At 45.0% G+C, this 23,630-nt stretch overlaps 1 protein-coding gene across 3 annotated transcripts in view; it reads left to right on the forward strand.

Annotated features, from left to right (window-relative positions):
* Positions 1–23,630, forward strand: part of STAT1 (signal transducer and activator of transcription 1) — a 2,295,457-nt gene that overhangs the window by 1,312,202 nt on the left and 959,625 nt on the right. For all 3 annotated transcript variants that reach the window (XM_077275645.1, XM_077275646.1, XM_077275644.1), the window contains exon 20: positions 21,660–21,799. In XM_077275645.1, the coding sequence (XP_077131760.1) occupies positions 21,660–21,799 (140 nt within the window). The remainder of the gene's footprint in view (positions 1–21,659; positions 21,800–23,630) is intronic.

The following is a 23,630-nucleotide window of genomic DNA, read 5'->3' on the forward strand; positions in this document are numbered from 1 at the left end:
ACCAAGGGATGTAAGGGCAGTCCCACATGTCCAGATAATTCCGGTACAGGAAAAAATTGGTACCGGAGTTATCCGTGTCCGTGTGTCTGTGAGCTCACGTAGGCCATCCGTGTGGCACACGTGTGGCAGCCGTGTGCCGCCTGGGTACCACACGGACCGTGCAGGAGAGACAGCGCTACAGTAAGCGCTGTCCCCCCAGCATGGTGCTGAAGCCGCCATTCATCCGTTCTCTCCAGCGTTCGCTGGGGAGAAGGGATGAAAAATCTTTTGTTTTTGTTTTTATGTGTTTAAAATAAGCTTTCGGGCATCCTCCCCCCTCCCACCCCCTGTGTGCCCGGCCACCGGCATTAAAATACTCACCTGCCTCCCTCGACGCTTGCTCTCCGCCCCGCTGCTTCTCCTGCACTGAGCGGTAACGTGGTGCCGCCCATTACAGTTGATGAATATGCGGCTCCAACTCCCATAGGGGTGGAGCCGCATATTCATCACTGTAATGGGCGGCACCACGTGACCACTCATACAGGAGAAGCAGCGGGGCAGAGATCAAGCGTCGAGGGAGGCGGGTGAGTATTTTAATGCCGGCGGCCGGGCGCACAGGGGGTGGGAGGGGGGAGGATGCCCTAAAGCTTATTTTAAACACATAAAAACAAAAAAGATTTTTCATCCCTTCTCCCCAGCGAGCGCTGGGGAGAACGGATGAATGGCGACTTCAGCACCATGCTGGGGGGACAGCGCTTACTGTAAGCGTTGTCTCCAGCACGGCACACGGACTGCACACGGAAAACATCCGTGTGCGTTACGTGTTTTACATGGACCCATTGACTTTAATGGGTCCGTGTAATACGTGCGCTCCCACGAACACTGACATGTCTCCGTTTTTGGCACACGGAGACACGGTCCGCAAAAAATCAATGATATCTGCACAGATGCATTGATTTCAATGTGTCTATGTGTGTCAGTGGCTCCGGTACGTGAGGAAACTGTCACCTCACGTACCGGAGCCACTGACGTATGAAACCGGCCTAAAACTGTGTCAAGCCATTCACCCAGCTGTTCATTAATCAAACCAATGCCAGAGACTATTGGACGTACAGGTGGGGGAAAAATATGCTTGTGTGTTTTAGGCAAGGCATGTAAAATTGGAGTAGTTGGATTCTCTACACATAGATATTCTGACTGTGATTTTGTAAAAAAAAACTTGTAACACACCATCATTAACAATGTGTTTGCATTCATCAGCAAAAGCAACAGTGGGATCTGATTTCACTGGAATATATGTTTCCTTATCAGATAGCAAAGAGTTAATTGCAGTCACATAGTCTGATTCATTTAAAACAACAACAGAGCCACCCTTATCTGACATCTTAGGCGACTTTCACACTAGCGTCGTGCACTGCACGTCGCTATGCGACGTTGCGGCGCACCGACGCTAGCTGTGAATGCGCCGCACAACGGGGGCAGTGGATGCAGTTTTCCAAAGCATCCGCTGCCCCATTGTGAGGTGCGGGGAGGCGGGGGCGGAAATGCTGCAGACGACGCACCAAAAAACGTTACAAGCAACGTTTTTTGGTGGCGACGGTCCGACGCAACCGTCGCACGATGGTTGCGACATGTGGCAATGCGTCACTAATAAAAGTCTATGGAGAAAAAATGCATCCTGCAAGCATTTTGCAGGATGCCTTTTTTCTGCAAAACGACGCATAGCGACGTGCAGTGCACGACGCTAGTGTGAAAGTAGCCTTAATAATTATGTTTTTGCAGGCTTGTAGGTTTTTCAATGCAATTGATTCAGCTTTGGACAAATTGTTTTTATAAGATTTTGATGTAGTGTCAGAAAGGAGATTACGTATGTCTCTCCACATTATCCTGGAATTTTTCCATTGACTCAGTCCGGGTTTGTATTGAATTGAATAAAAAGTAGGATTCCTAGTTTTAAATCCAGAAACAATATTAGTATCATTTGGTGAGTTATTCAAAGTGTCAAGATCTAGGAGACATAAGAGAGTTCCAAGAAATTCTTCCCTCTGAATCTACTATTATAATTGTCTATGGGTCACTTCCGTCTTTCTGTCTGTCCTTCTGTCTGTCTGTCTGTCACGGATATTCATTGGTCGCGGCCTCTGTCTGTCATGGAAGTCCAAGTCGCTGATTGGTCGCGGCAAAACGGCCACGACCAATCAGCGACGGGCACAGTCCGGCAGCAAAATGGCCGCTCCTTACTCCCCGCAGTCAGTGCCCGCTCCACACTCCTCCCAGTCAGCGCTCACACAGGGTTAATGGCAGCGGTAACGGACCGCGTTATGCCGCGGTGTAAGGCTCTCCGTTATCGCTGCTATTAACCCTGTGTGACCAACTTTTTACTATTGATGCTGCCTATTCGGCATCAATAGTAAAAAGATCTAATGTTAAAAAAAAAAAAAATAGTTATATACTCACCGTCCGTCGGCCCCCTGATCAGGAACAGGCCTTTCCCGCTCCTTGCGATGCTCCGGTGACCGCTCCATGCATTGCGGTCTCGCGAGATGATGACGTAGCAGTCTCGTGAGACCGCTATGTCATCATCTCGCGAGACCGCAATGCACTCTTGGGACCGGAGCACGCGAGGAGCATCGGTAAAGGCTTCTCCTGGATCCGGGGCCAACAGAAGGTGAGTATATAACTATTTTTTATTTTAATTCTTTTTTTAACAGGGTTATGATGCCCACATTGCTATATACTGCGTGGGCTGTGCAATATACTACGTGGGCTGTGCAATGTACTACGTGTGCTGTGCAATGTACTGCGTATGATGTGCAATATACTACGTGGGCTGTGCAATATACTACGTGGGCTGTGCAATATACTGCTTGGGCTGTGCAATATACTGCATGGGCTGTGCTATATACTGCGTGGGCTGTGCTATATACTGTATGGGCTGTGCTATATACTGCGTGGGCTGTGCAATATACTACGTGGGCTGTGCAATATACTACGTGGGCTGTGCAATGTACTACGTGGGCTGTGCAATATACTGCATGGGCTGTGCTATATACTACGTGGGCTGTGCAATATACTACGTGGGCTGTGCAATGTACTACATGGGCTGTGCAATATACTGCATGGGCTGTGCTATATACTACGTGGGCTGTGTAGTATACTACGTGGGCTGTGCAATATACTACGTGGGCTGTGCAATGTACTACGTGGGCTGTGCAATATACTGCATGGGCTGTGCTATATACTACGTGGGCTGTGTAGTATACTATGTGGGCTGTGCTATATACTACGTGGGCTGTGCAATATACTACGTGGCCTGTGTTATACACTACATGGGTTCAGTTATACACTACATGGGCTGTGTTATACACTATGTGGGCTGTGTTATACACTACGTGGGCTGTGTTATTTACTGCTTGTGTGGCCTGTTATGTAATACTTGAGCTGTGTTATATGCTACGTAGGCTGTTATAAACTACGTGGCTGTGTTATATGCTATATGGGCTGTTATACACTCCGTGGGCTGTGCTGTATACTACGTGGCTGTCCTATATACTCCGTGGGCTGTGTTTTATACTCCGTGGCTGTGCTATATACTCCGTGGACTGTGGTATATACTCTGTGGGCTGTGCTATATACTACGTGGCTGTGCAATATACTATGTGGCTGTGCAATATACTACGTGGCTGTGCTATTTACTACATGGGCTGTTATATACTACGTGGCTGTGCTATATACTACGTGGCCAGCCGCGAATAATCAGCGACAGGCGCAGTCCGAATCCTGTGTATTCAATGTATTATTCTAAAAGCTTCATAAATAAACTACATACATATTCTAGAATACCCGATGCGTTAGAATCGGGCTACCATCTAGTTCATTAATAACAGCTGAAGTTGTTAGCTTATTGGTTTTGTCCTCCCCCCAAAAAAATTTTTTTATAGTAAGATCTCTTACAAACTTACCATATATACTCGAGTATAAGCCGACCCGAGTATATGCCAACCCCCCTAATTTTGCCACAAAAAACTGGGAAAACTTAATGACTCAAGTATAAGCCTAGGGTGGAAAATGCAGCAGCTACCGTTACATGTCAAAAATAAAAATAGATACCAATAAAAGTAAAATTAATTGAGACATCAGTAGGTTAAGTGTTTTTGAATATCCATATTGAAACAGGAGCCCCATATAATCCTGCATAAAGGTTAATAATGGCCCCATAAGATGCTCCATAGACACATTTGCCCAATATAGTGCTGCACAAACCTTGATTATGGCCCCATAAGATGCTCCATACAGACACTTGCCCCATATAATGCTCCACAAACGTTGATTATGGCCCCATAAGATGCTCCATAAAGATATTTGCGCCATATAGTGCTGCACAAACATTGATTATGGCCCCATAAGATGCTCCATACAGACACTTGCCCCATATAGTGCTGCAGAAACGTTGATTATGCCCCATAAGATGCTCTATAGAGATATTTGCGCCATATAGTGCTGCAGAAATGTTGATTATGGTCCCATAAGATGCTCCATACAGACACTTGCCCCATTTGCTGTTGCTGCGATAAAAAAAAAAATAAAATCACATACTCACCTCTCTGTCGCTCAGGCCCCCGGCACTTTCAATATTCACCTGACTTCGTTCAGGCAGAGGGCGCGCACTAACCACGTCACCGCACCCTCTGACCTGAGCGTCACTGCAGAAGACACTGAAGACGGAGCGGTGCCATAACGAGGAGCAGGTGAATATCGCACAGCGTAGCGCTCCCCTCCCTGTTATACTCACCTGCTCCTGGCGCTGTCCCTGCTTTCCCGGCACTTCAGCTTCTTCCTGTATTGAGCGGTCACCGTTACCGCTCATTACAGTAATGAAAATGCGGCTCCACCCTTATGGGAGGTGGAACCGCATATTCATTACTGTAATGAGCGGTACCATGTGACCGTTCAGTACAGGAAGAAGCTGGGGCGCCGGGGAACCAGGGACTGCAGGGACAGAGGGACGGAGCAAGTGAGTATAATTAGACAGCCCCCGCTCCCGCTCCCCTGCCGACCCCTGGGATTGACTCGAGTTTAAGCCGAGAGGGGGACTTTCAGTCCAAAAAAATGGGATGAAAATCTCGGCTTATACTTGAGTACATACGGTATTTATATCTTTTAGAGTAGAAAAACATCCAAGTTTGAGTTAGTGGGAACAAAACTAAGTCCTTTCAAAAGAAGTTTAATTTCAACATTAGACAAAATTATGTAGGATAAGCTCAGTATATACAGTGCATACAGCACGGCATACTCAATATATAGTGTATACGGCACAGCATACTCAGTGTATAGTGTATACAGCACAGTATACTCAGTATATACAGTGTGGCACAGCATACTCAGTATACACTCACCGGCCACTTTATTAGGTACACCTGTCCAACTTCTTGTTAACACTTAATTTCTAATCAGCCAATCACATGGCGGCAACTCAGTGCATTTAGGCATGTAGACATGGTCAAGACAATCTCCTGCAGTTCAAACCGAGCATCAGTATGGGGAAGAAAGGTGATTTGAGTGCCTTTGAACGTGGCATGGTTGTTGGTGCCAGAAGGGCTGGTCTGAGTATTTCAGAAACTGCTGATCTACTGGGATTTTCACGCACAACCATCTCTAGGGTTTACAGAGAATTGTCCGAAAAAGAAAAAAAATCCAGTGAGCGGCAGTTCTGTGGGCGGAAATGCCTTGTTGATGCCAGAGGTCAGAGGAGAATGGGCAGACTGGTTCGAGCCGATAGAAAGGCAACAGTGACTCAAATCGCCACCCGTTACAACCAAGGTAGGCCTAAGAGCATCTCTGAACGCACAGTGCGTCGAACTTTGAGACAGATGGGCTACAGCAGCAGAAGACCACACCAGGTACCACTCCTTTCAGCTAAGAACAGGAAACTGAGGCTACAATTTGTACAAGCTCATCGAAATTGGACAGTAGAAGATTGGAAAAACGTTGCTTGGTCTGATGAGTCTCGATTTCTGCTGCGACATTCGGATGGTAGGGTCAGAATTTGGCGTAAACAACATGAAAGCATGGATCCATCCTGCCTTGTATGGAGCATCTTTGGGATGTGCAGCCGACAAATCTGCGGCAACTGTGTGATGCCATCATGTCAATATGGACCAAAATCTCTGAGGAATGCTTCCAGCACCTTGTTGAATCTATGCCACGAAGAATTGAGGCAGTTCTGAAGGCAAAAGGGGGTCCAACCCGTTACTAGCATGGTGTACCTAATAAAGTGGCCGGTGAGTGTATAGTGTATACAGCACAACATACTCAGTATATAGTATATACAGCACAGTATACTCAGTATATAGTGTATACAGCACAGTATACTCAGTCTATACAGTGTATACAGCACAGCATACTCAGTACTTACAGTGTATACAGTACAGCATACTCAGTATATAATGTATACAGCACAGTATACTCAGTCTATACAGTGTATACAGCACAGCATACTCAGTACTTACAGTGTATACAGTACAGCATACTCAGTATATAGTGTATACAGCACAGTATACTCAGTATATTCAGTGTATACAGCACAGCATACTCAGTATATACAGTGTATAATACAGCACCGCACACTCAGTATATACAGTGTATACAGCACAGCATACTCAGTATATACAGTGTTTACAGCACAGTATACTCAGCATATAGTGTATGCAGCACAGCATACTCAGTATATACAGTGTACACAGCACAGAATACTCAGTACATAGTGTATACAGCACAGCATGCTCAGTATATACAGTGTATACAGCACAGCATACTGAGTATATAGGGTATACAGCACATAGTATAAGCTCAAAAAGCAGGAGCACATGACAGCTGTAAGTCTCAGGACAGGAGAGGATGGGAGACAGGCCCGGACTGGCAATCTGCCAAGCCCTTTAGGGTATGTGCCCACTATCCGGAGTTGCTGCAGGTTTGACGCTGTATACTTCTACAGCGTCAAACCCGCAGCGGCCAGCTGTTACAGCACAGTGGATGGGATTTCAAGAAATCCCATGTTCACTATGTGTCCACAGACGCCCGCAGCTCACCCGTGCAGGCTGACATGCAGAGCGTATTTACAGGTCACAGCATGTCAATTTCTCTTGCGTAGATACTAGTCTCCGCAAGACAAATTACATCAATAGAAATGTATTGAATGCTGTAAATCCACATGGTTCAGTGAGCACATGCATATTCAACTCCTATAAAAGGAGTGGTTCTGCAGTTGGTGACCACAGACCATTTCTCTGTTCTCATCCTTTTTGGTTGTGGTTTTGGTCACTTTTGCATTTTGTCATTGCTCTAACCGCTAGAGGTACTGTACAGTAACATGAGGCGATGTTTACAACCCACAGATGTTGTTCAGGTAGTGCAGCTCATCCAGGAAGTCACATCAATGTGAGCTGTGGCAAGAAGGGTAGCGGTGTCTGTCAGCTCAGTGTCCAGAGTATGGAGCAGATACGAGGAGATAGGCCAGTACACCAGGAGATATGTATTGGGCCATAGGAGGGCAACAATCCAGCAGCATGACTTCTACCTCCTCCTTTGCGCAAGGAAGAACAGTGCCAAAGGCCTGCAAAATGTCCTCCACAGGCCACTAACATCCACATATCCGCTCAAACTGTCAGAAACAGACTCCATGAGGGTGGTCCAACATCTACAAGTGGGTGTTGTACTTACAACCCAACACCGTGAAGGGCGAATGGCATTTGGCAACACCAAGATTGACAGATTCGACATTGGCGCCCTGTGCTCTAAACTGATGAGAGCAGGTTAACACTGAGCATGTGTGACAGACATAACAGAGTATCGAGAAGCCATGAACAATGTTCTGCTGCCTACAACATCCTCTAGCATGACCTGTTTGGCAGTGGGTCAGTAATGGCGTGAGGAGGCATTTCTTTGGAGGGCCATTAGGTAATGGGATGAGATTCTCAGGCCCTTTGTGAGACCATATGCAGGTGCATTGTGCCCGGGGTTCCTTCTGAGGCATGACAATACTAGGCCTCATGTGGCTGAAGTGTGTCAGCAGTTCCTGCATTATGTAGGTATTGATGCTATGAACTGGCCTGCCCATTTCACAGACCTGAATACAATTGAGCACATCTGGGACATCATGTATTGTTCCATCCACAAACGCCACCTTGTCAAAACAGACTATCCAGTAATTGGCTGGTGATTTAATCCAGGTCTGGGAGGAGATCCCTCAGGAGAACATCCGCTGCCTTATCAGGACCATGCCCAGGCGTTGTAGGGAGGTCATACAGGCAAGTGGAGGCCACACACTACTAAGCATCATTGTTTAGTCTTGTGGCATTTCCCTTGAAGTTGGATCAGCCTGTAATTGATTTTCCACTTTGATTTTGAGGATCATTCCAAATCTAGACCAGACAAACTTAAGACATTAATTTTGATTTACATTGATCATATTTGTGTTTTATTGTTCTTAAAGCATTGCACTATGTAATGAATAAACATTTGCAATTGGAATATTTCATTCAGTGACATCTAGTATGTGGTATTTTAGTGTTCTCTTTATTTTATTGAGCAGTGTCTATACAGTGCAAAAGAAATCTTTACAAATTCGACAAAATCACACAATCTTAACATTCAAGTCTTTTATTGTGGATATTTCGTTACTCTTAGTATTGAGAAGTGAAAGCTGAGCTTTAGTTCCTATTGGCAACTAAGCCAGTTTTGCTATTAGACAGTTTTTGATTATCTCCCCCATTGTGTGCACTTTTAAGACGTAAAACCATGATGCCGATTTTACATGTAAAGTTTTATATTTGGGTGAGGGGATTAAAGTAGTTTCCAGGCTTGACAATAAAAGTCTGAAGTCATTCTGTAGATTGCAGAATTGCGACAGCAGGCATTCTGCCCACTGTCAGGATTCCCCAGAATTCCTAGAGTGAGAGAGTTTTCATGTGACCAGATGTATGAAGTTTGAATACTTAAGGTCACAGGTCATCTACACGTACTTAACTTCTCACAATACAAGTACATTGAGAAAAGACAAATACATTTAGGGTATGTGCTGACGATCCGGAACTGGCAGTGCATGTTCGCTGCGTCCAAAGCACTGCCGTCTAATGAATGCAGGTGAATCTGAATGTGCTCAGTGAACCGTGTGGATTCATCGCATCCAATAAATCGAATGTGTGATATTTCTCTTGCATCTCCGCAAGAGAAAATGAGATGCTGCGGTCTGGAAAGACGCACCGCATGTCCGTCTGTGCAAGTGAACCACGAGCGACTCAGGACATAGGTATGCATTGTGAGGCATTGTATAACATGGCAGAGTTCATCTATAAAACAGCACTCCCTGTCCTCATGGTGTGCATGTGGTGCTACACCTCTGCCCTGTTCACGCCAGTGGAGCTGAGAGGCAGCGCCAGATATAATACAGTATAATCTGTGTCCACACTGCCAAAAGTACCAATACCTGGTTTAAAATCAACAGCATCATTGTGCTTGATTGGCCAGCAAACTTGCCTGACCTTAACCCCATAGAGACTCTATGGGGTATTGTGGAGAGGAAGATGAGAGACCCCAGACCCAATAATGCAGATGAGCTGAAGGCTACTATCAAAGCAACCTGGGCTTCCATAACACCTCAGCAGTGCCACAGGCTGATCGCCTCCATGGCACACAGCATTGATCCAGTAATTGATGCAAAAGAAGCCCCGACCAAGTACTGCGTGCATTTACTTAACATACAGCTCTGGCAAAAATTAAGAGACCACCACATCAAAACCTTGTCATGGGCAGCCCAATCTCCAGACTTGAACCCCATTGAAAACCTCTGGAATGTAATCAAGAGGATGATGAATAGTCTCAAGCCATCAAACAAAGAACTGCTTAAATTTTTGCGCCAGAAGCAGTGTGAAAGACTATGGAACGCATGCCAAGACACATGAAAGCTGTGATTAAAAATCATGGTTATTCCACAAAATATTGATTTCTGAACTCTTCCTGAGTTAAAACGTTAGTATTGTTGTTTCTAAATGATTATGCACTTGTTTTCTTTTCATTATTTGAGGTCTGAAAGCACTGTTTTTCTTTTTAATTTTGACCATTTCTTTTTTCATAAAAAAATGACAAAATGTATTGCTTGGAAATTCAGAGACATGTTACCAGAAGTTTATAGAATAAATGAACAATTTACATTTTGTTAAAAAATATACCTATAAAGAGAAAAATCAGACAAACTGAACATTTTGCAGTGGTCGTTAATTTTTGCCAGAGTTGTACATTTCAGAAGGCCAACATTTCAGATTTTAAAATCATTTTTCAAGCCGGTGTTTTAAAGTATTCTAATTTACTAAGATAATGACTTTTGGGTTTTCATTTGCTTTAAGCCCTAATCATCAACATTAATAGAAATAAACACTTGAAATAGATCACTCTGTAATGACTCTATATAATATAGGAGTTTCACTTTCACTTTTGTGTTGAAGAACTGAAATAAATTAACTTTTTGAGAAGCACTTTTATATACAGCTGCATATACAGGTTAACCCCTTCCTGACATCGGACGTACTATCCCGTCGAGGTGGGGTGGGCCCCCATGACCACGGACGGGATAGTACGTCCAGTGCGATCGGCGGAGCTCACGGGGGGAGCGCGGCCGATCGCGGCCGGGTGTCAGCTGCCTATCGCAGCTGACATCCGGCACTATGTGCCAGGAGCGGTCACGGACCGCTCCCGGCACATTAACCCCCGGCACACCGCGATCAAACATGATCGCGATGTGCCGGCGGTGCAGGGAAGCATCGCGCAGGGAGGGGGCTCCCTGCGGGCTTCCCTGAGCCCCCCGCAGCAACGCGATGTGATCGCGTTGCTGCGAGGGTCTTACCTCCCTCCCTGCCTGCTCCAGACCCGGATCCAAGATGGCTGCGGATCCGGGTCCTGCAGGGAGGGAGGTGGCTTCACAGAAGCCTGCTCAGAGCAGGTACTGTGAAGCAGCCTGCACTTCTCTCAGATCGGTGATCTGTCAGAGTGCTATGCAAACTGGCAGATAACCGATCTGTATTGTCCCCCCCTGGGGCAAAGTAAAAAAGTAAAAAAGAAATTTTACAAATGTGTAAAAAAAAAAAAAATATTCCAAAATAATGAAAAAAAATATATATATTATTCCCATAAATACATTTCTTTATCTAAATAAAATAAAAAAACAATAAAAGTACACGTATTTAGTATCGCCGCGTCCGTAACGACCCGACCTATAAAACTGGCCCACTAGTTAACCCCTTCAGTAAACACCGAAAAAAAAAAAAAAAAAAACGAGGCAAAAAACAGCGCTTTATTATCATACCGCCGAACAAAAAGTGGAATAACACGCGATCAAAAAGACAGATATGAATAACCATGGTACCGCTGAAAGCGTCATCTTGTCCCGCAAATAACGAGCCGCCATACAGCATGATCCGCAAAAAAATAAAAAAGTTATAGTCCTGAGAATAAAGCGATGCAAAAATAATTATTTTTTCCATAAAATAGTTTTTATCATATAAAAGCGCCAAAACATAAAAAAATAATATAAATGAGGTATCACTGTAATCGTACTGACCCGAAGAATAAAACTGCTTATCAATTTTACCAAACGCGGAACGGTATAAACGCCTCCCCCAAAAGAAATTCATGAATAGCTGGTTTTTGGTCATTCTGACTCACAAAAATCGGAATAAAAAGCGATCAAAAACTGTCACATGTCCGAAAATGTTACCAATAAAAACGTCAACTCGTCCCGCAAAAAACAAGACCTCACATGACTCTGTGGACCAAAATATGGAAAATTTATAGCTCTCAAAATGTGGTAAAGCAAAAAATATTTTTTGCAATGAAAAGCGTCTTTCAGTGTGTGACGGCTGCCAATCATAAAAATCCGCTAAAAAACTCGCTATAAAAGTAAATCAAACCCCCCTTCATCACCCCCTTAGTTAGGGAAAAAATTTTTTTTATTTATTTCCATTTTCCCATTAGGGCTAGGGTTGGAGCTAGGGTTAAGGCTACAGTTAGGGTTGGGGCTAAAGTTAGGGTTAGGGTTGGGGCTAAAGTTACGGTTAGGGTTTAGATTACATTTACGGTTGGGAATAGGGTTGGGATTAGGGTTAGGGGTGTGTCAGGGTTAGAGGTGTGGTTAGGGTTACTGTTGGGATTAGGGTTAGGGGTGTGTTTGGATTAGGGTTTCAGTTATAATTGGGGGGTTTCCACTGTTTCGGCACATCAGGGGCTCTCCAAACGCGACATGGCATCCGATCTCAATTCCAGCCAATTCTGCGTTGAAAAAGTAAAACAGTGCTCCTTCCCTTCCGAGCTTTCCCGTGTGCCCAAACAGGGGTTTACCCCAACATATGGGATAGCAGCGTACTCGGGACAAATAGGACAACAACCTTTGGGGTCCAATTTCTCCTGTTACCCCTGGGAAAATACAAAACTGGGGGCTAAAAAATAATTTTTGTGGGAAAAAAAAATATTTTTTATTTTCACGGCTCTGCGTTATAAACTGTAGTGAAACCCTTGGGGGTTCAAAGTTCTTACAACACATCTAGATAAGTTCCTTGGGGGGTCTAGTTTCCAAAATGGGGTCACTTGTGCGGGGCTTCTACTGTTTAGGTACATTAGGGGCTCTGCAAACGCAATGTGACGCCTGCAGACCATTCCATCTAAGTTTGCATTCCAAATGGCGCTCCTTCCCTTCCGAGCCCTCCCATGCATTCAAACGGTGGTTCCCCCCACATATGGGGTATCAGCGCACTCAGGACAAATTGGACAACAACTTTTGGGGTCCAATTTCTCCTGTTACCCTCGGGAAAATACAAAACTGGGGGCTGAAAAATCATTTTTGTGGGAAAAAATTTTATTTTTATTTTTACGGCTCTGCATTATAAACTTCTGTGAAGCCCTTGGTGGGTCAAAGCACTCACCACACATCTAGATAAGTTCCTTAGGGGGTCTACTTTCCAACATGGTGTCACTTGTGGGGGGTTTCTACTGTTTAGGTACATTAGGGGCTCTGCAAACGCAATGTGACGCCTGCAGACCATTCCATCTAAGTCTGCATTCCAAATGGCGCTCCTTCACTTCCGAGCCCTTCCATGCGTCCAAACGGTGGTTCCCCCCACATATGGGGTATCAGCGCACTCAGGACAAATTGGACAACAACTTTTGGGGTCCAATTTCTCCTGCTACCCTCGGGAAAATACAAAACTGGGGGCTAAAAAAATAATTTTTGTGGGAAAAAATGTTTGTTTTATTTTTACGGCTCTGCATTATTAACTTCTGTGAAGCCCTTGGTGGGTCAAAGCGCTCAAAACACATCTAGATAAGTTCCTTAGGGGGTCTACTTTACAAAATGGTGTCACTTGTGGGGGGTTTCAATGTTTAGGCACATCAGTGGCTCTCCAAACGCAACATGGCGTCCCATCTCAATTCCTGTCAATTTTGCATTGAAAAGTCAAACTGCGCTCCTTCCCTTCCGAGGTCTCCCATGCGCCCAAATAGTGGTTTATCCCCACATATGGGGTATCAGTGTACTCAGGACGAATTGTACAACAACTTTTGGGGTCCAATTTCTTCTCTTACCCTTGGGAAAATAAAAAATTGGGGGCGAAAAATAATTTTTGTGAAAAAATATGATTTTTTATTTTTACGGTTCTGCATTATAAACTTCTGTGAAGCACTTGGTGGGTCAAAGTGCTCACCACACCTCTAGATAAGTTCCTTAGGGGGTCTACTTTCCAAAATGGTGTCACTTGTGGGGGGTTTCAATGTTTAGGCACATCAGTGGCTCTCCAAACGCAACATGACGTCCCATCTCAATTCCAGTCAATTTTGCATTGAAAAGTCAAATGGCGCTCCTTCGCTTCCGAGCTCGGTCATGCGCACAAACAGTGGTTTACCCCCACATATGGGGTATCGGCGTACTCAGGACAAATTGTACAACAACTTTTGGGGTCCATTTTCTCCTGTTACCCTTGGTAAAATAAAACAAATTGGAGCTGAAGTAAATTTTTTGTGAAAAAAAGTTAAATGTTCATTTTTATTTAAACATTCCAAAAATTCCTGTGAAGCACCAGAAGGGTTAATAAACTTCTTGAATATGGTTTTGAGCACCTTGAGGGGTGCAGTTTTTAGAATGGTGTCACACTTGGGTATTTTCTATCATATAGACCCCTCAAAATGACTTCAAATGAGATGTGGTCCCTAAAAAAAAATGGTGTTGTAAAAATGAGAAATTGCTGGTCAACTTTTAACCCTTATAACTCCCTAACAAAAAAAAATGTTGGTTCCAAAATTGTGCTGATGTAAAGTAGACATGTGGGAAATGTTACTTATTAAGTATTTTGTGTGACATATCTCTGTGATTTAAGGGCATAAAAATTCAAAGTTGGAAAATTGCAAAATTTTCAAAATTTTCGCCAAATTTCCATTTTTTTTGCAAATAAACGCAGGTAATATCAAAGAAATTTTACCACTATCATGAAGTACAATATGTCACGAGAAAACAATGTCAGAATCGCCAAGATCCGTTGAAGCGTTCCAGAGTTATAACCTCATAAAGGGACAGTGGTCAGAATTGTAAAAATTGGCCTGGTCATTAACGTGCAAACCACCCTTGGGGGTGAAGGGGTTAATAGGATTAATCCCCAATCCACAGTTTTAAGCGCGCCCTAAAAACGCATTTGTTCAGACTGGCCTACCATCTTAACGCATTAACCTAAATATCCCTGTGTTGCCCATTCAAAATTTTTACCATAACCAGTGTAGTGCAGCGGTATCACCATATGCAGTGAAAACGGCAGTGCCCCAAGCAAGTTAAAAAAAACCCATTCCTTTAATGTGTTACTTCACACAGTCCATAAGAATGCATAGTACGCGGCTTTATGTTTGCAGTACCTAAACAGGCCGGACTTCCCTTTGTACAGTTTCGCTGGGTGACCGCACGCCGGGACCAAGTCTCTTTACTCACGCAGTGCACAGCACGCTGTATCTTCCGGATCGCAAACAGGTAAACAAAAGACAGCCCGAGACGCAGGGTGTCAGTCTCTTTGGTTCTTCTTACCCCTGTGTTGCTCGCGTCATGTTCTCACATGCTTCATGCATTTAATAGACCTCTGTGTCTGTACTGTTACATACTTAAGGTACCTTCACACGAAGCGACGCTGCAGCGATAGCGACAACGATACCGATCGCTGCAGCGTCGCTGTTTGATCGCTGGAGAGCTGTCACACAGACCGCTCTCCAGCGACCAAAGATGCCGAGGTCCCCGGGTAACCAGGGTAAACATCGGGTTGCTAAGCGCAGGGCCGCGCTTAGTAACCCGATGTTTATCCTCTTTACCAGCGTAAAAGTAAAAAAAAACAAACAGCACATACTTACATGCGTCCCCCAGCGTCTGCTTCCTGACACTGACTGAGCTCCGGCCCTAACAGCACAGCGGTGACGTCACCGCTGTGCTTTCACTTTCACTTTTAGGGCCGGCGCTCAGTAAGTGTCAGGAAGCAGACGCTGGGGGACGCATGTAAGTATGTGCTGTTTGTTTTTTTTACTTTTACGCTGGTAACCAGGGTAAACATCGGGTTACTAAGCGCGGCCCTGCGCTTGGTAACCCGATGTTTACCCTGGTTACCAGTGTAAAACATTGCTGGTATCGTTGCTTTTGCTTTCAAACACAACGATACACAGCGATCGGACGACCATATAAAGTTCTGGACTTTATTCAGCGACCAGCGACATCACAGCAGGATCCTGATCGCTGCTGCGTGTCAAACGAAACGATATCGCTAGCCAGGATGCTGCAACGTCACGGATCGCTAGCGATGTCGTTTCGTGTGAAGGTACCTTTAGGCTGATAACCGATTCTTACACTTTGGCTGGTCCGAACAAGGAAACCAAAAGTTACCATCCACCTTTCGTGTCTCCCCTTTTCCTCATTGATTGTAAGCTTGCGAGCAGGGCCCTCATTCCTCTTCGTATCTGTTTTGATCTGTGTGTTTATTGTTATGCTGTAATGTCTATTGTATGCACAAGTCCCCTGTAAAATGTAAATTGCTGTGGAATATGTTGGCGCTATAGAAATAAAATTATTATTATAACTATCAACATTAACAGAAATGAACACTTGAAATCAATGTTTGTAATGACTCTATATAATATATAAGTTTCTCTTTTTTGTATTGAAGAACCGAAATAAATTAACTTTTTGATGATATTCTAATTTTGTAAGAAGAACCTTTATGTGTGTGTGTATATGTAAATAATATGACACCATATATTATGTATAATATAATATGTAATATATTAGATATGGTACATAGATAATAGAAAGATAATGTGTGTGTAATTCATGGGGAGTAATATATATTACACCACGTACATGACACACGTACATAATACATTACAGATATGAAACTCACACAGAACACACACCTTTTTCTTCACTGCAGGGAGTGTGACAGCAGTTTCTCTGGCCAGAGCAGTGCAGGCACCTGTCCCCTTGTCCCTTCCTCTCCACTTCCACCTCCTCCTCTCCCTCCCTGCCTCTACCCACCTCTCCCCATACCCCTCACCTTCCCTCTCTGCCTCCTCTACCCCCATTCACTCCCCTCCCCCTCCTGTTTCCTGTTTCACTTCCCCTCCCCTTCTCCCACCCCCTCTCCTCCTTCTACCCCTCCCTCTCCCCTTCCCCTCCTCTCCTCTAAACGATTCCCCTCATGCACCCCTTTTGTCTGGTGCCGACAATAAGATCTGACAGAGAAAAGCGCGAATGGAGGGGGAAGTCTACCTCTGAAGTGTGCCTGCTGGAGCCCAGTGAGAAGCAAGAGATGCATACCAAGCTGAATTGTTCTCTCCCTGCGGTGACTTCCTGTCATGTCTGACGGTGCACTGATTGCATATAACTAAGGCCGGCCATGAATGTGTGGCTATAAAATTACTTTGTGTTTAACCCTCCGTCACGGGCAACTGATCTGACAGGCGCAGCTCACTTAGTTTCATTTCTCTATTTTCAGTGGTTTGTCTGGGAAACACCCTCCTCCCAGTGCCTTCCTAACTTTAAGGGTATGTGCACACGTTGCGGTTTTTGCTGCGGATCCGCAGCGTTTCTGCAGCTGCGGATCCGCAGCAGTTTCCCATGAGTTTACAGTTCAATGTAAACCTATGGGAAACCGAAAAAGCTGTGCACATGCTGCGGAAAAAAACGCGCTTGAACGCAGTGGTTTACAATCTGCAGCATGTCCCTTCTTTGTGCAGAATCGCGGCGATTCTGCACACATAGGAATGCATTGATCCGCTTACTTCCCGCATGGGGCTATGCCCACCATGCGGGAAGTAAGCGGATCATGTGCGGATGGTACCCGGGGTGGAGGAGAGGAGACTCTCCTCCAGGCCCTGGGAACCATATTTGTGTAAAAAAAAGAATTAAAATAAAAAATAATGATATACTCACCTCTCAGCGCTGCACGTGGCCGTCCGGTCGCAGGGTTGCTATGCGAGCAGGGCCTGCGATGATGTTGCGGTCACATGACCGTGATGTCACGAAGGTCCTTCTTGCAGAGCATCTTTGAAACCGGACCGCCGCGTGCAGCGCCGAGGAGATCGGGACGTCAGAGGGTGAGTATAACCATTTTTTAATTATTTTTAACATTACTATTGATGCTGCATATGCTGCATAGGCTGTGTGAAACCTGAGAAGCCTCTTGTGCTGCAGAGCTGCAGGAGATCAGATATCAGTGTTTTGGCTTCTCCGGCTCATTGCCCCTGAATGCGTCACACCTTTGAAGGTTAGTATTTGCTGTTTTTATTCATCCCAATTGTTTTTTTAGCTTGTTTTATGAATAGCTAGTGCTAAATTTGCGGATTTGTCATAGAAGGTTTTGTTAGAAATAAGAGTGTGCTTCTCGGGCACATTGCGCCCTAACACATATTCTCTCTCTTAATAATAATAATAATAATAATCTTTATATAGCGCTAACATATTCCGCAGTGCTTTACAGGTTGCACACATTATCATCGCTGTCTCTGTTGGGGCTCACAATCTAAATTCCCTATCAGTATGTCTTTGGAATGTGGGAGGAAACCGGAGAACCCGGAGGAAACCCACACAAACACAGAGAGAACATACAAACTCTTTGCAGATGTTGTCCTTGGTGGGGTTTGAACCCAGGACTCCAGCGCTGCAAGGCTGCTGTGCTATCCACTGAGCCACTGTGCTGCCTCTCTTGCTTCAGCTTTTCTTCTGAAATGGCGAGGAGAATATTTGACTTGTCAAATGCCCTTCATGTTGAACAAGTGCAAAATATACTGCTTGATGATGAGACAGACGCCTTACAGCTAGAAAATTTAGGGGAAGAAAGTGACATTGATTCAGAAGATGATGTGGAAGAATGTTCAGATGTGTCTGATACAGATCAAGATGGAGAGAGTGAGGAGGATGCTCAAGACATAGAAACATATTACTTTTCTGGTTAATAAAAAAAAAAATTCCACCTGATTATGTGTATTCTCATTTATTACATTCCTATTAAGGTAACTGATCACTTTTAGAGCATTGACATTTTTAAAAAAGGAAAATATAGCCAATTTTCTAGCCTGTGCCGGACAGACGCAATGCCCCTAAACTCGGTATGAAACATATTGCCCCTTACGGAGGGTTAAATAAGTTTTAATGTAACTGCAGTCTGTCAATTAATTCTACTGGACAATGGGTAGCATGAATCAGAGCGTAGCTTCTGCATTACAAACATGTAAAGTATAGTTAATTGGGCAGCAGGGTGGCTCAGTGGTTAGCAGTTTGTTTGCAAAACTAGGGTTCTAGTTTCAAATCTCAGCAGTTTAGACATTAATTACTGTTTTTAGTTATTTAGAAGGTACAACAAATTTGCACTTTTGTGCATGCTGTACACTGAGTACTTTACATTGTCATATCTTCAATGTTGCACCATAAATTGCTATAGTAAAATGTTTAAAAAAATGTGAGAGTTGTACTCACTTTTGTGATCTACTGTAAACACATTCTGGTGAGTCAGAATCTATATATATAAGAGGCATCGTGATTACTCGCTAATCCCACCCCCTGCACAGTAGCTCCGCCCCACCACATCACCACACATAATCCCGCCCATTACCACTCACAATCCCGCCCCCACCACATTACCACACACAATCTCGCCCCCCACAAATCCCGCCCCCTACCACATCACCACACATATTCCCGCCCCCCACCACATCACCACACATAATCCCGCCCCCCCACCACATCACCACACATAATCCCGCCCCTTCAACACATCACCACACAATCCTGCCCCCCCAACACATCACCACACATAAAATTACCACACATAATCCCGCCTCTCCACCACATCACCACACAATCCCGCCTCCCCACCACATCACCACACATAATCCCGCCCTCCACCACATTACCACACATAATCCCGCCCTCCACCACATTACCACACATAATCTCGCCCTCCACCACATTACCACACATAATCCCGCCCCCCCACCACATCACCACACATAATCACGCCCCTTCAACACATCAACAGACGCGGATTCTTTACTGTAAGAGCAGTGAGACTATGGAACTCTCTGCCGTATGATGTTGTAATGAGTGATTCATTAATTAAATTTAAGAGGGGACTGGATACCTTTCTGGAAAAGTATAATGTTACAGGGTATATACACTAGATTCCTTGATAAGGCGTTGATCCAGGGAACTAGTCTGATTGCCGTATGTGGAGTCGGGAAGAAATTTTTTTCCCCATGGTGGAGTTACTCTTTGCCACATGGGTTTTTTTTGCCTTCCCCTGGATCAACATGTTAGGGCATGTTAGGTTAGGCTATGGGTTGAACTAGATGGACTTACAGTCTTCCTTCAACCTTAATAACTATGTAACTATGTAACTATCACCACACATAATCCCGCCCCTCAACACATCACCACACATAATCCCGCCCCCCAACACATTACCACACATAATCCCGCCCCCACCACATTACCATACATAATCCCGCCCCCCACCACATTACCACACATAATCCCGCCCCCACCACATTACCACACATAATCCCGCCCCCCACCACAACACCACACATAATCCCGCCCCCCACCACATTACCATACATAATCCCTCCCCCCACCACATTACCACACATAATCCCGCCCCCAACCACATTACCACACATAATCCCGCCCCCCACCACATTACTACAGATAATCCCGCCCCCCACCACATTACCACAGATAATCCCGCCCCCCACCACATTGCCACACACAATCCCACCCCCCACAAATCCCGCCCCCCACCACATCACCACACATAATCCCACCCCTTCAACACATCACCACACATAATCCTGCCCCCCAACACATCCCCACACAATCCCGCCCCCCAACTCACCACCACACATAATCCCGCCCCCCACTCCATTACCACACATAATCCTGCCTCCCCACCACATCACCACACATAATCCCGCCCCCCCACCACATCACCACACATAATCCCGCCCCCCCACCCCATCACCACACATAAATCCGCCCCCCCACATCACCACACATAATCCCGCCCACCACCACATCACTACACATAATCCCACCCCCCCACATTACCACACATAATCCCGCCCCCCACCACATCACCACACATAATCCCGCCCCCCCAGCACATCACCACACATAATCCCGCCCCCCACCCATTACCACACATAATCCCGACCCCCACCACATCACCACACATAATCCCGCCCCCAACACATCACCAATGCTGTAAACCGGGGAATGTTTTTGAGATGTCTTTAATTGTTATGGTAATAGTTTTTTTCTCAAATCTCATTGGTTTTTTTTTGTTATGGCATTTCAGCTATTTTCCTCTTTCACGAAAGTGGACCATTAACTGTGTAAAATAGCAATCTAAGGCCTCTTTCACACTTCCGTCAGTACACGGCCATCGCCAGGCGTCGGCGCGACGTACCGACGGACGTTGTGAAAATTCGGCATAACGTGGACAGCAGATGCAGTTTTTCAACCCCCATTCTAAAGTCCAAGAAGGAGGGGGCAGAGTTCCGGCTGCGCATGCTCGGTAGGAAATGGCGGATCCGACGTACGAAAAAATGTTCCCTTGAACGTTTTTTTGTGATGACGGTCCACCAAAACACGACGCATCCAGTCCACGACGGACGCGACGTTTGGCCATACGTCGCGATCCGTCAGCAATACGAGTCTATGGGAAAAAACGCATCCTGCGGGCACATTTGCAGGATCCGTTTTTTTCCAAAAACGACGCATTGCGACAGAGGGCAAACTAAACAAGTGTGAAAGAGGCCTAAGTGATACTCTCTCCCTTCCTGGGTCCAACCCTTGCTCCCCGCTGCTACTCTGCTATGGTGTTTCAGTTGCAGTGATGACATCAAATTGATTATGCACATCACCGCAATAGCCATTCACTGAACTCAGCTGCTATGCCGAGGTAGACGCTTTGATTGTAAATTATATGATTGCTATTTTAGGTATTTTACAGCATTTGGGGTCCTGACAGTGGAAAACCCCTGTAAATGTAATACTATTTCATGTATGTAATTTTTCTGTTCTGAATGAATATGTAATAGCAGGAACTATTTTATATTAATAGATGTATTGTGGGCTTCATTAGTAAGGAAAGAGAGCGTGCATTGCTGAAAGAGAAGCGTCCAGGAACATTTTTATTGAGATTCAGTGAAAGCAGCAAAGAAGGAGCCATCACCTTTACCTGGGTCGAAATATCCCAAAATGGTAAGCAAAAATTATTTGTGTAAATGTATAAATCTCTTGTAAACTTTCTGGGATAGATTAGGAATGTGAAACGGCTTGTGTTTCCAATTTCTAACAACGGGGGTAGATCCCTATTTAAGATCCCTGATTAAAGATGAACATGATCAATGATCAAAAGAAGTAATTTTTCTGTGAGCCATAGGCAGATGAGATTTGAGAGGATCATCACAATGTGTCATAAAAAATAACTTCATTGTAATAAAATACACTCACTGGCCACTTTATTAGGTACACCTGTCCAACTTCTTGTTAACACTTAATTTCTAATCAGCCAATCACATGGCGGCAACTCAGTGCATTTAGGCATGTAGACATGGTCAAGACAATCTCCTGCAGTTCAAACCGAGCATCAGTATGGGGAAGAAAGGTGATTTGAGTGCCTTTGAACGTGGCATGGTTGTTGGTGCCAGAAGGGCTGGTCTGAGTATTTCAGAAATTGCTGATCTACTGGGATTTTCACGCACAACCATCTCTAGGGTTTACAGAGAATGGTCCGAAAAAGAAAAAAAATCCAGTGAGCGGCAGTTCTGTGGGCGGAAATGCCTTGTTGATGCCAGAGGTCAGGAGAATGGGCAGACTGGTTCGAGCTGATAGAAAGGCAACAGTGACTCAAATCGCCACCCGTTACAACCAAGGTAGGCCTAAGAGCATCTCTGAACGCACAGTGCGTCGAACTTTGAGGCAGATGGGCTACAGCAGCAGAAGACCACACCAGGTACCACTCCTTTCAGCTAAGAACAGGAAACTGAGGCTACAATTTGTACAAGCTCATCGAAATTGGACAGTAGAAGATTGGAAAAACGTTGCTTGGTCTGATGAGTCTCGATTTCTGCTGCGACATTCGGATGGTAGGGTCAAAATTTGGCGTAAACAACATGAAAGCATGGATCCATCCTGCCTTGTATGGAGCATCTTTGGGATGTGCAGCCGACAAATCTGCGGCAACTGTGTGATGCCATCATGTCAATATGGACCAAAATCTCTGAGGAATGCTTCCAGCACCTTGTTGAATCTATGCCACGAAGAATTGAGGCAGTTCTGAAGGCAAAAGGGGGTCCAACCCGTTACTAGCATGGTGTACCTAATAAAGTGGCCGGTGAGTGTATATAGATTATTGAAACGTGGTTTTAGGTAATTACTATTTAAATCAGCGGAGTCAATCTTATGCCCCAGGATGGCCGTTGATGCGGCCCAAGACAGATTTCCAGTTTCATGGACTTCGGTTAGTCTATTTACCATAGTCTCATTGTCTCCTATGTGATGTATTTACAGCAGGCTCAGTGCATCCGATGTGATGTACAGCAAAGTCACAATGTCTCCTATATGATGTATTGTGAGGCAGTGAGGGGGATCGTACACGAGGGTAGATTTGTGTCCCCCCACGATGCAGACGGAGTCCTACTAAACCCGCTGGAGTGCCTTGTGTTCACAGCAGGACACCTGTGAGTCACAAAGCAAAAAAAGAAAGCATGGATTGGGTCCAAGTAGTGACTCAGATTTTTAGGAAAACCCATTAAGGGCTTTTATTTGCAGGGATTTGCAGGTTTGGTAGTGGGGCGAATCCCTCTCTTCACTCCGGGTTTTGGTTTTGGAAGCTCTATGGCCACAATTCTATTTAACTCTGTCAGTGTTGGAGTTTGCAAGCTGCAGAGCAGGTGTGTAATGCTGCTGCAGTGCAGTATAGCGCAACCTCTACCAGGGGATGCTGATGAGGGAAGAGAGGTTGCACACACAGCATAACACCACTGAGCAGAAGCACAAGCACCACCTGGTGGCAAAAGAGTGGTCAGAT

Source organism: Ranitomeya variabilis, chromosome 7 (assembly GCF_051348905.1).
Source record: "Ranitomeya variabilis isolate aRanVar5 chromosome 7, aRanVar5.hap1, whole genome shotgun sequence".
NCBI classification, from domain to species: Eukaryota; Metazoa; Chordata; class Amphibia; order Anura; family Dendrobatidae; genus Ranitomeya; species Ranitomeya variabilis.